The sequence below is a fragment of the Ambystoma mexicanum genome, chromosome 1p (assembly GCF_040938575.1).
Source record: "Ambystoma mexicanum isolate Mex_15411 chromosome 1p, UKY_AmexF1_1, whole genome shotgun sequence".
In the NCBI taxonomy this organism is placed as follows: Eukaryota; Metazoa; Chordata; class Amphibia; order Caudata; family Ambystomatidae; genus Ambystoma; species Ambystoma mexicanum.
Window position 1 is genome coordinate 171,751,328 of NC_090921.1, and position 13,414 is coordinate 171,764,741.

The window sequence follows — 13,414 nt, forward strand, 5'->3', positions numbered from 1 at the left end:
TGCTTGGGCTGCGCTGCCTTCTCCTCTGTACGCGGCTTCTCAGATTTCTCCCGTAGCTTAGCCAGGGAAGATGACTTGCTCTATGAAGAGGAGCCTGATGGTGGGCTGGAAATGGAGGCGGAATGTGATGCTGATCACGCCCTATCCACTTGGGACTCGCTACGGAGGCGAACCCGGTGGACTCGGACTTACGGATCTTAGCCTTATCATGGGCCCTCACGGATGAGGCGCCCTCAAAAGACTTAGGGCATCATTACACGGTAGGCGGTAAGGGTTTACCGGTACCGGTATTTTACTGGTACGGTAAACCCTTACCGCCTTACTACAAGGTCCCTTTTCGGGTTGGAGAATTTAACGCCTGCTTTTTGCAGGCGTTAAAAACCAACCCGCAAAAGGACCAGGGAGCTAATTACGGTACCGCAATGTGCGGTGCCGTAATTAGCACCTTCCCCATTCCCATTATGCCCTATGGGGCAAAAATGGGAATGGGGAAGGGCAATGGGGGAAGGGGGAATTACCGCCCCACCAACCTTGGGATAGGGCGGTAATTCCCCTTTCCACCAAGGCGGTGCCAGTATTTTACCGGCATGGCCCAAGCTGCTAATAGCACCTTGGTCCACCGCCGTCCGTGTAATGAGGCCCTTAGAAGTCTGCTCCTCAGATCGGCCGGTCCTGGACGAGGCATTACCCTGCTCAGAGCAGGGGTCAGAAGCCTTGTTCGTGTTAAGTGTTAAGCCATACCACCAGCCTGCTATGCCTGTCCTTTGCCATTTTGTTAGAGAAACCGAGGCATATCTCACACTCTACTTCCTTATGATCTGGGTGAAGGCAGTAAAGCCATTTTAAGTGCTTGTCGTCCACAAACACATTCGGAAGCCCACCATTGATGTAGGGCATGAAGAGTGACCTTCCCGAAGTAGGCCCAAGAAGAATCTTGGATGGATCTTCGACCTTGAGGGGCGTTGAACTTCACCGAGAACGGGACCCCGCTGTCAGCAGATGAAAAAAAAGCACAGAGGCTCTTCAAAACAAAAATTTAACTTTTAAAAAAAAAACGAAAAAACAAACATAGTTTGGAGAGCAACTCGTGGACTCCTAACACTGAAGCGTGCAGTAAAAATCTGAAGCTGGCAGCCAGAGGCAGGGCTTGGGGAGAGGATTGTCGTTGGATGGGGGCAGTATGACCCAGAGGACAGTGATTGGTTTAGATGAGAAATACAGTTTTAAAGTGAAAATGAAATTCCCAGGATTCCCACCCTGCCAACGGGGAACGTTCATGAGCATGTGAAACAAAACTAATATTATGGTTGTTGGGGAATTTAATGCTGTGGCAGACATCTGACTGGATAGATGCCTTTTTTGCGCTCTACAAGTCTATATACAATGCAATACAATAGATCATCTACAAAGTCGGTGACCATCGAAATTAGCTATAGTGTTATCTGACGCTATGGCTTTTTATACTTTAATGGATGATTGCAGGTGCAGACATGGCTCTGATTGGCAGTACACATAGCATTCTACAGTTCATGACTCTCACACTATAATCGATCATTATATGTCATTTATACCGTGCCTATACACAAGTGTTTCAAGGTGCGATGAGGCAAAGGAGGGGGAACAGAGGGAAGACAGAGACAACGATCTTACTAGGCCAGGTGATATTGAGATTGCGCAAGTGCAGAGGAGGGGTTATGGGGAAAAGAGCAGGGGAAAGGGGCAGGGTGCAGTGCAGCACATAGGATAACCAGTAAAAATAAATAAAACAATAAATAAAAAGTGCGGCCAGCTTGTGACAAGTGGAAGGGTACGTGTAGACATCAGGTGTCAAGTGCTGGTAGGGGGCTGTGGGGATACAGACACAGCCCCACGGTGCAGGGTTTGCCAGGGGGCAGTGCAGGTATGCAACTGGTGAGGAGGGGTACTGGGCGCGAGATCGGAGTGCAGTTTCAGTTTCAGCCTGGCAATCAGCAGCAGAGAGGAGGAGAGAAAGCGGAAGCAAAGAGGAAGGTCTTGAGCTGCTTCGGATCCGGAGATGGTTCTCCTCAAGTTTCAGAGAGGTAGGGGGCCTGTTCCAGAGGGAGGCCCCAGCAGAAGAAAGAGATCTACCAGCAACTCGTTGCTTGGAGAAGCGACTGGCCCTGAGGGAGTTGGAGGCAGATGTGCGAAGAGCTCGAGAAGGAAGATATTTAGGGAGAGAGAGTTGAAGGTATTGAGGCCCCAGGCCCCAGAAGGCCTTATGGACAATCATTTGGTTGGTTACCCATTCCCGGAATCTCTTGGAAACGGAATACTTCCTAGAATATGTTCAGCTCATCCCCAACTATTCAGTTGACTGACCTACCATTTTGTAAACAACCTTAAAGTTGAAGAATAGCACACTCGTGGAACCCGATTTCATGCATCCATATGTGAAGAACTATAATATTTTAATAGAAATGAATGACAATGCATTACTTACCGTAAAAGCATTTCTGATGGTTGTATCTGCTTAGATTCACATGCTGTGCATAGGTCTGACATCCAGTGGTCACTGCGGAGTATTGCATTTTGTTTTTCGTAGTCGAAAAGGGGACGTCGACAAGGCGTGTCTGTAACACTATCCCTATAGTGATGTGCGGTGTACCCACAATCCCTCACGCGTCAAGGTCCCTCTGTTTGTATTTTTTCTGCCCTGAGGGAGCCTTCTAGACATGAGTGAGTACAGAAAAGAGAGAGATATATAAAGGATGTCTATGTTCCTTCCATCCGAGCGGGGAGGAAGGGTGGGCGCATGTGAATCTAAGCAGATACAACCATCAGAAATGCTTTTACGGTAAGTAATGCATTGTCTTCTGATGTTTGTTAATCTGCTTAGAATCACATGCTGTGCATAGACTAGCGAGCAGTACCCGGAGTTGGAGGTGGGTTGTGAGAAGGAACAATAGAGAAAAGGTGTCTTAATACTGCTTGTCCCACCTGGGAATCAGCTCTAGAGTGGGCATCTAGACAGTAATGTTTTGTAAAGGTGTGTACATAACTCCAGGTTGCCGCTTTGCTGATGGACTCAAGGGGAACATTTGCAATGAATGCTATGGATGCCCCAGCGCCACGAGTAGAGTGTGCTCTTGGCTTGAAGGGTAGTTCTCTCTTAGCAAGAGTATAACAGAGAGTGATGCATTGAACAATCCATCTAGATATAGTGGACTTTGATACTGCATCTCCTTCTCTTCCTGCTGCCATCGAGACAAAGAACTCATTAGTCTTTCTCAATGGTCTAGTTCTTTCCATATAAAACATGACAGCTCTGCGCACATCAAGTGTATGCAGGCTCCTTTCTCCTAGATTTGAGGGATTTTGAAAGAACGTTGGTAGTTCTATTGACTGGTTGACATGGAACTTCGAGATGAATTTCGGTGCAAACCTTGGGTGTGTGCGTAGAACCACCTTATCTCTGTGAACTGTTACAAAGGGGTCTAGAACAGAAAGAGCCTGTAGTTCACTTACTCTCCTAATGGAGGTGATAGCTATCAGAAAAGCAGTCTTAAGAGTGAGGTCTTTAAGAGTTGCCTTGTGCATGGGTTCAAAGGGTGAACCCATGAGCCTGGTGAGTACCACATTTAGGTCCCAGCCGGGAGCTGGGTTTGCTATTTGAGGGTGTATCCTTTTTACCCCTTCCATGAAGGTCTTGATCACTGGGACTTTCCACCATGACACTTTAAGTTGGGAAGTGGTGTATGCAGAAAGTGCCGCTAGGTGGACTTTAATAGAATTGAATACTAGACCTGAGTCCAGCAAATGGGTCAGGTACAGAACAATTTGTGTGGGAGAGCAGTCAACGGGGTTGATGCTTCTTCCTCTACACCAGATGACAAATCTCTTCCATTTGCTAGAATAACAGTGACGAGTGTTAGGTTTTCTAGCTTCCCTGAGGATGTCCATGCACCTTTGTGGCAGTTGCAAATGTCCAAATTCTATGACCTCAGGAGCCAGGCTGCTAAGTTCAAGGTTTGAGGGCATGGGTGCAGTGTCCTGCCCTTGTCCTGTGACAGCATGTTGTACGGGCATGGCAGTTTCACTGCTGGAGACAGAGACATCTCCATTAGATGAGCGAACCATGGTTGCCGGGCCCACATAAGGGCCACTAGTATCATGGTGGCTTGTTCCCGGTGCATCTTGTGCACAATCTTGTTGAGAAGGGGAGTCGGGGGAAAAGCGTAAACAAATTTCCCTGACCATGGAATCGATAGACAGTTCCCCTTGGACTGGTTCTGAGGGTAACTGGAGGTGTAATCTAGGCATTGTGAGTTCTCCAGAGTTGCGAACAGGTTTATCTCTGGGAAACCCCACTGTGTGAAGACGTCAAAGACGATGTCTTCGTGTAACCGCCATTCGTACTCTGCGGGCAGGGGGAAATCTCTGCTGAGTTTGCCTGCTAGCAGATTGAGTTCCCCTGGTACATGTTGTTACAGTAGGAACATGTTGTGCTTGAGAGCCCACTTCCAGATGTTCTGGGACAGCTTGGACAGTCCTGGAGAGTGGGTTCCCCTTTGCTTGTTGATGTAGTGGCTGTGGTGCTGTCCGTGAGGACCATCACCGTCTTTCCTTGTAGGTGTTCCTGGAAGACTTTCAGTGCCTTGAACACCGCCTGTAGCTCCAGTAGATTTATGTGCTTGGATGCTACGCTCGGAGTCCACACTCTGTGAGCAGTCTGATGGGATAGGTGAGCCCCCCATCCTGTGAAGGATGCGTCTGTGGTTAGAGTGGCTTCCACTGCGGGTGTGGCAAATGGTTTCCCCATTAGCAGGTTTTCCTTTGTCCACCACCGTAGCGAGAGAACCAAGGCCTGCAAGACCACCACTAGATCCTCCCATTGTCCGCTGGCCTGACACCACTGGTTGTTGAGCCACTCTTGCATTGGGCGCATGCGCAGGCGCGCGTGAGGTACCAAATAAATACATGACGCCATCATTCCTAGCAATCGCATTGCTTTGCGTACCGTCACCTCTCGACCTGCCACATATTGGGGGATCTGAAACAGCATGTTTTGGACCCTCTCGTTGGAGGGGAAGACAAGGCCGTCCTTTGTTCGAATTAGAGCCCCTAGGAATTGTTTGATCTGGCTGGGGTCTAAGCTGGACTTCTTCTCGTTGATGGAGAAGCCCAGTTGGAACAAAAGGTCTACAGTCTTTTGGGTATTGGAGAAGCATGTTTCATAAGAATCCCCTGTTATGAGCCAATCGTCGAGGTAAGGGTATACTGGGATGGACAACCTGCGCAGATGGGCCGCTGCCACTGCCAATACTTTCGTGAATACCTTTGGTGCTGATGCTATCCCGAAGGGTAGCACTCTGAACTGGTAGTGTTTGTCCTCGATCATGAACCTGAGGTATTTTCCGTTGCGCCGGCAACATTAAAATATGAAAGTATGCATCTTTCATGTCTAGTGTTGTCATGTAATCCCCTTGTGATAGCAAGGGAATTACTTCCTGTAAGGTTACCATGCAAAACCTTTGGGGCTTGACAAATTTGTTCGCTGGGCGCAGATCTAACACAGGGTGCATGGTTAGGTCCTTTTTGGGTACAAGGAAGTACACTGAATAAATACCTTGCGTTACCTGAGATAGAGGCACGACCTCTATAGCTCCTTTTTCCGGTAGCTGTTCCACCTCCTGTAGAAGGATGGCGAGGTGTTCTGGTGTCATGCGTCGTCCCCGTGGGAGTCTGTACGTTGGGGAACTGTTAAATTCTATACAGTAGCCGCGGGGTATGGTTGAGAGTACCCAACAGTCTGATGTTATTCCCTCCCATGCTGGAAGAAACTATGTTCACCGGCCCCCGACCGGCGATGCATGGGAGGGGACCCGAATCTTCGGATCATTTGCTGTTATTGGCCTGGGAGCCTCTAGGGGTAGAGGCCCGACCTCTCCCCTTGCCACGGCGTTGGCCTCTCTGATTGTACTGGCCACTATTACCCTGGTTAGAGGACCAGTGTTGGCAGAGTATTGTTGTTGTTGATTCTGCTGCTGGCGTTGGCCACGAAAAAGGCGCTTATTGCCATAGCCGCGTCTATTAGGTGGCCTAGAAATCTGGTCAAGGGTCTTGATAGTGTCAAACTCCTTTTTAGCATTTTCTAGAGCCTCATCAACTGCCTTACCAAAGAAATTGGTATCCTCTATAGGTTTGTTGGTCAGGGAAGCCTGAGTTTCAGGTTTAAACCCCGAATTGCGCAGCCAGACATGGCATTTGAGGAGAATCCCTTGGACTAGGGAACGGCCCGCAGTCTCTGCAGCATCTAAAGTATTTTTAACGATGCTTTGGTTTACTAGTGTCCCTTCCGTGATGGTGGCCAGAAGGCGTTTACGCAGGGGTTCTGGTGCCTCTTCAGCGTCGCTACGTAGCTTGTTCCACTGTGCGTCTGCGTAGCTTGCTAGTAAAGAGTTATTGTTAGCGATCTTTGCTGAGAAAGCGGCGGAAGCTGTGATTCTCTTCCCCAGGGCATACAGCTTTTTCCCCTCCTTGTCTGGAGGTGCCTCACTGGTGGACAGAGGCACCCCTGCCCTCTTCCTTGTATTTGTTACTACAAGGGAGTCTGGTACAGAGTGGCCCGTGACGTATAAAGGGTCAGAAGGAGATGGGCTGAAGAGTAAAAGAGGGGTCAACCCCTCTGACCAACGCAGGAGTGGATAGAGAAGGGCTGATTCTTCTTTTCACTGAGGCAAGGAGAGGAATGGTTTGACTGACAGGGGGCTTCTCCTTAATTACTTTTTCCACGAAGTCAATGTCCGGAGAGGTCTCCCCTGTGTCTAATTCGAAATGCGCTGCTGCTTTGCGCAACAGTGCATTAAACGTAGGCTGGTCATCTACAGGAGATGTGTTCCTAATAGGCGAGTCTTTGGGAGGAGACAGGGTTATGGCATCAGGGTCAGAGTATGCTGATGGGGACTGCCAGGGGTGTGAGGTAACTATTTCTAGTTCTTCTCTGAAGCCCCCTGCACCTGTATCTGGGTCTTCTTGAAACCCCTCCTCCTCTAGGTTTCGTTCTTCCTCTACACCCAAAAACTCATCCTCTTCTTGAAAATGTTGTTCCTCTTCAGTGAGGTCATACACATTTAATTTGTCATGTGAAGGATTAAACAACCTAGGAAATTTGACCCTGGGGTCCTCCTGGGGTCCTTCCCTTGGTCTTTTGGGTGTTGGTGGGTTTTGGGTTTCCATAAACCTTTCCATCTTCTCCATGCAGAAATGGAGTCTCTCCAGAGTTTCATGGGGTACCCCTGAGTAGTCTGGGGGGGGTGGGGGTGGGTGGAATTAGTGTTTTCTGCCTAGAAACTCTTTGACCTCTTCCTCAACGTCGAAGAAAGGTTTCCGTCGCCTTCTGAAAAGCCTTCCGGTAGGTCAGGAGTCCCTCTAGATGAAGGGGGTAATTCCTGGCTCCCCTTCGGCTTTTTCGGCGTGTCTTTAGCCCTTTGTGCGGTATCCGACGTGTCTTTCGTCGTCCGCTTATGGGTTTCGGCGGAAACAATCCTCGCTAGGCTCTCGACAAGTAAATTGTCTGTGGAGGTTTCTGGTCTCGACGTTACTGGCGTTGCGCGTTGAACTGCGACGGGCGCTCTTACATGGAGCGTTACGTCAGATGTTTTTGGGGGAGCGCCTTTATTTGTGGAAAGCCCAGTCGCTGGTCGCGGCTGCGTTTGCAAGTGGGGCTTTAGACTCTTACGGTCTGAGGTAGACGCCGGGGTGCCCTGCGTCTCCTTCGGCGCTGATGGATTCTTCGTCTTCGACGAAGAAGAGCCGTGGGTTGTGTGCTTATGGAAGTGAGTCTTTTGTGCGTCTTTGTCGCCGGCGTGTTCATCCCCATAAGCAGGGCGTGAGCCGAGCCCGTCGGGGCTGGGGACGGATGTCGAGGAGCGCGAGCGCTCCCTCGAGAGGTTTAAGACTTCCGCAACGGAGGTCGTGTTATCACCTTCCTCGTCACTTTCGGCGACGGTGGCGGCGGGTGAGGAATCGGACATTCCTCATGGCATAGGCCGCCCACCTCTTGACTCTACGTTCTTTTAGAGTTTTGGGTTTTAAAAGCTGACAAGCCACGCAGCCGTCTTCTTTATGATCGAGGGGCAAGCAACGATTATAGCGTTTATGCTTGTATGTCCAGGTGTACTTGCCCTTGCAGCGCGGGCAAAATCTAAAGGGTGTCCTCTCCATAGCTGAGGCAATAATAGGTGATAACAACCCCGAGGGAAAGGGAAGGGAAAAGGAAAGGCATTCTCGAAAAGAAACAAGATAGTTCCACCCCCACTCTCCCTACTGTATGTTGGCCGGCGAGGCCAGGCCACGTGTTCGGCAGCGCCGAAGGATCTCCTCCGTCTCGTCTCCTCCGTCGAAGATCTTGTTCGGCGGAGAAACAGCTTTGCAGCTACGTTGAGAGGAGGGATCTATGTGTTAATGTAATAAGTCAGGACCAAGGTCCAGGAAATATGTTTTGCAATCTCTCTCGAGGAGCTCCGCGTAAAGGCGACCAAAAGCCGGGCGGAAAAAAACAATCTGAGGGACCTCGACGCGTGAGGGATTGTGGGTACACCGCACGTCACTATAGGGATAGTGTTACAGATACGCCTTGTCGACGTCCCCTTTTCGACTACGAAAAACAAAATGCAATACTCCGCAGTGACCACTGGATGTCGGACCTATGCACAGCATGTGATTCTAAGAAGATTAACAAACATCAGAAATTCAGTTTCAGATTACGACACATTCTGGGTATCCTTTCAGGTTTGCCTGCGCGGTGCCTCAATAACCAAGGAAGTTGGGATCCTCAGGTGTGTTGGGAAAATGCTCTAAGATAAAGGGTCAGCTTAGGGCTCTCGAGCATCTGCCTACTGTGAGCAAGGAGGATTCATAAAGGTAACAAGTTAAATGAGCTTGCTGAAAGAGAAGTCAAGTTTCTCTATAAGACATCTGCAGCCAGGAGGTATATAGAGAGTCAGACAGACCAGGGAAGCACCTTTGGTACTTATTAAAACATGAAAGGGACATAACTATCATTTGTGGTTAGGGATGAACATGGGGTGCTGCTGCAAGACATGTCCTCCATTGGAGAGTTCTTCAAGACAGGCCTCACAATCTGCACCACTGAGAGTAATAAATGGGATTCTGGGGGTATGTGGAGAATTGAGGGGCAAGTTACTTTTCATGGTTGGTTCGTAGCTTGCAACTTGAAATGTGTACCCCTGCTTTAAGATATATTATGAGTCCTTATACATTTCTTTGCTTTCTCGCTACACATCTGAGATCTGATTCCACTGAGAAGATATCAAGATGGTTTGGCTGGAGAACTAACAGGTCCCGATGGGCTGTTAGACACATTTAGTATGAAATATTAAGATATTCTGGTCCCTAAACTATTGAAGTTATATCAAGGTTCATTAGATAAGGGTGACCTGCCTGTTATGACTAGGTAGGCTAACATAAAATTGTTGTTTAAACCTCACTAGGATAACAGTTTGGGTCCTCATACAGACTCCACTCTATACTAAATACTGATAATACCTTAGCAGACATTTTAGCTCACTGGCTACAACCTCCAACAGCAAATGCTGTGCTGCCTGATCAAGAAGGGTGTATTGCAGGGAGCTCGACTAGCCACAACTTATGCAGATTGGTTACCATACTAGACCACCTGAAGGAAACAGCACTGCTTCTAGACATTCAAAAGGCATTCACTTGGCTGCAAAGGGTTTGGACGCTGCTTACGATGGAAAAACTCTCATATACCCTGAGGGGAGGGAATGACAGTTATGAAAAAGACTGAGGTATTGTGCTGGAATACCTCCAATCTGACTAAATGTTGCAATGGTGCCCGCACAACACAAGGATTTTGGACCTATTTAAGGCATGAGATGCTTAGACGACTCCGAGGGGAACCTCTGGCGGGTAGAGGGAGGGGTGAGGGGTATTATCTTTGCTGTTTGTTTGAAAATGGAAATAAATAATTTTAAAAAGCATTGGACTCGGTTGAGTGATAATTTATAACTGAAGTCCTGCGTACAATAGGGACAGAGAACTTCATAGAAATGATGGGGTTGCTTTCCACTAACCGTTCAGTTAGTATAATCACAAACTGAACTCTCTCAACCAAATTTATATTATGGGCCTCATCACGAGTTTGGCGGTAACCCTTAAATCCAACGGTAGCGCTGTTACCGCCGGATTTAAGGGTCCGCCAAATCATGGCCTTGGCGGATTTCTCCCCAGCTCTGAACTGGGGGGAAATCCGCCGAAAATTCGCGCTCATACCGCCGGCGGGAAATCCCCATTGAGCCCAATGGGGAATGGGGCATTCCCGAATGGGCTCAATGGGGAATGGGGATTTCCAAATCCGCCAAACCCGTGATACGGCGCTAATAGCGCAGGTGGGTCTGGCGGTAGGGCAGATAGCGCCATCGCTATTAGCGCCGGCGTTACTGCCCAACTCATGATGAGGCCCTATATCTGAGCATACGCTATCACCACTTAGTTGCAATAGAAATGGGGATTAATATTGATGTCAGGGTCTTTAATGTATAAGAGGAGGTTGTCTGCGTTAAGGGAGGCTAAAAGAATTATGTTACATATATATATTTTTAGTGTCCCTATACGCAAACAGCTTCCTATTATACATTAGAGATATCAATATTAACCCCATTCTAGAGGGAGTTGTTAGACATGGTGAGGTTTCAGGACTGAATATAAATAAAAGTAAATTGGAACTCTTCCCAGCTACTCCTAATACTATAGTTACTACAAACTGCAGTGGTCATCCAACTGATATACTCTTCGTAACAGAGTTCTTGAAGAATATGAGAAAAAGGCAAACAATTGGGCAAGCTGCCTACTGACATATTGGATAGTCTATTTATTGCACATACATTTTCTCCCTTAACATTTATACCACTTCTTGAACATTCCAAATAAACTGCTAACTTTCCCAACTTAGAAGAAGAAAACTTTCTTGGGTGTGGTGTGAGGCAATACGGAAGCTCGGGGTAAATGGGAAGTTTTATTTTTTATTTATTTGCATTTTTACTTTTACTTGACCCCCTTAATGCCAGAGATATGGGTATGCCCAATTTAGTATTGTATTATTTGTTGACTCAAACATTTTTCGCATGATATTGGTATGCAGACTCTAAAATGCCAGTACATGCATGCATAGAAAAGGGTCTTACACTCATTGGCTAGAGCCTTCACTGAAAAGCTGCGAGGTTACACTTGAGATATTGACGCAGCAGATACGACAGTGTGGGCTTTTGGAGACTTTATAAGCAAATGGTAATGGGCAGATGTTTTTCATCTCAGTGCTTCCTTGAGAAAATAGATGGCATCCTGTAACCTGGGACATTACGTTGAATAGAGGCTTTGCAGCACTGGGTCTGGTTAAGTAAGAGGATATATATTCCCAGATGGTATGTTTATTGCGTCCGAACTACATGCACAAATGTCATGTATGCTATGTGGTATATGAGGTGCCATTATTCATTAATTTCTGCCTTCCTTCCCCACGGCTCCCCCAGATAGCACTATCCTTCGGCTTATCTAGAACTCAGAAGAAGCTCAGGGTCTCATCTCGATGTGATATAAACTGGCTAACTCTTGCAGACAAGCATGTCCTGTGCTTAGGAGATGCTTGGAACTGCAATTGGGACACAGTGGAAAGTACCCACTAAGCATGCGAGGTCTATTTCCCTAAGGTATACATGCAATATCAGGCAATTTATGTTCTTGCTCCAGTACCAGTATTATGACACACCCATTAAACTTGCCAGCCAGAATCACCACAATATGAGACATGGATATGGATATGTTGCTTTTAATCTGCCTAGCTGAATTTGTGGGACGTGGGGATAGAAGGCTTATTGGTCTGGCCTGTCTAATTGCTTAGGCGCTGATCTCTAAAGCATGGATGAAAGGTAAGGCTCCTCTGTTACAGTGTGGATGTTCTGATTAGTATGGGGTAATGAACTTGAAACGACTATCAGAAAGTGACGTTGATCCAAGAAACCTTAGATCGACCCAGTGGGTAAGTTAAGAACATACCTGGAAAGTAGATCATAAAATAATGGATAGGTGTTGATGTTTATTTTTATATATGACCTTGTCTTTTATCCTTCCATCTGTATGGATGCACAGATACTACCAGGCTTGGCAAATTCCAAATTCTGAAATATCGCACTAGACCTGTAAGGAGAATTTCTTAGTTTAAATACTCGACCTAAGAGAAATGTACTCTCACCTCCCCCTCTCACCCCCCCCCCCCATTCCGCCACCCCCCCAACCCCTCATGGTGTCAGGTGAAAAAATACTTGCCAGTGCTTTCTGTAAAATAGTAAATGCCACAATATGCACACTTCATATTTGGTGCAATACTGTCAGGTAGGAACAGTGAAACCTTTCTTTGCCATTTTCTGCAAACAATGTTTGTTTGAAGTAAATGTCAAATAAAAGTTTCAAATATCCCCACACTCGTCTGCAAGGTCGAGTACCAGGCAAATGGTACTCACCCTGCATAAAATCTTCTCACCAATGCAAGTGGGCTAGTAGATTTTGCAAACCCCCATTTCATATTCTCATTTGTTGGGCTCCATTGCCTTCACATTTACTCACCTTTTAAATACAATATGGTATGTCACTCAAACCTCCTCACATGTTAATATAATGTATATACTTTCTTGTGTATGTTCTTTCTGAATTTAAACATCAATAAAAAGAAGTTTTAAAAAAAAGGCTCCCAAAATGCTTTGTCTATTCCATTGGTGGTTTATTAATACCCATACAGCCATCAAACATGGATTAATCTATGTGCCCTTCCTCTCTGTAATGTTCTGGGGGTGCTTGTGGGCATGTGTTCACTGATGCTACCTTTGGAAACATGTTGAATATCTCTGTTGTCACGTTGATTTTTACCGACTTCTGCGTTTCGTAGACAATGTTCTCGCCAACCCGGGTGTTCTCTTGGGTCACGATTAACCCATGAGAAGAGTTGCAGCATTGGTTTATCTCCGACCTGTAGTGAATGGAAAGGACCAGGATATGTTTAAAGAAATTAATGACAGAGATTATTTCCATTTATTAAATTATGCTACAACCCCCTTATCATCCAAATGAGAAATCAAGGCATTGTAAATGTACACATTGCTGTAGTAATTAAGGCTCGGTACTTCTATGTCAGGACAGTGGGAGTACTGCGTCCCCTCATGTCATTTTTCTGACATAAAATCACTGATTCGTTCTTTTGTGTCGACGTGTTTAGACCCCAGGAATGCCGCCTTTCTAAAGCTAACCATGTTTTTTTACATATCTGCTCAGTCACTGCGACCTGCACTGGCTACCTGTGGTCTATAATAAACGGAGCATGCCTGTTATGGTCTAGAGCACTCTGCAGACACAAAGAACACTA

At 46.9% G+C, this 13,414-nt stretch overlaps 1 protein-coding gene across 1 annotated transcript in view; it reads right to left on the minus strand.

Annotated features, from left to right (window-relative positions):
- The window catches only part of LOC138487339 (alpha-2,8-sialyltransferase 8E-like), a 190,809-nt gene that overhangs the window by 65,103 nt on the left and 112,292 nt on the right, over positions 1 to 13,414 (minus strand). Inside the window, exon 4 of the mRNA XM_069613988.1 lies at positions 12,877 to 13,021. Coding sequence (XP_069470089.1) covers positions 12,877 to 13,021 — 145 coding nt within the window. The remainder of the gene's footprint in view (positions 1 to 12,876; positions 13,022 to 13,414) is intronic.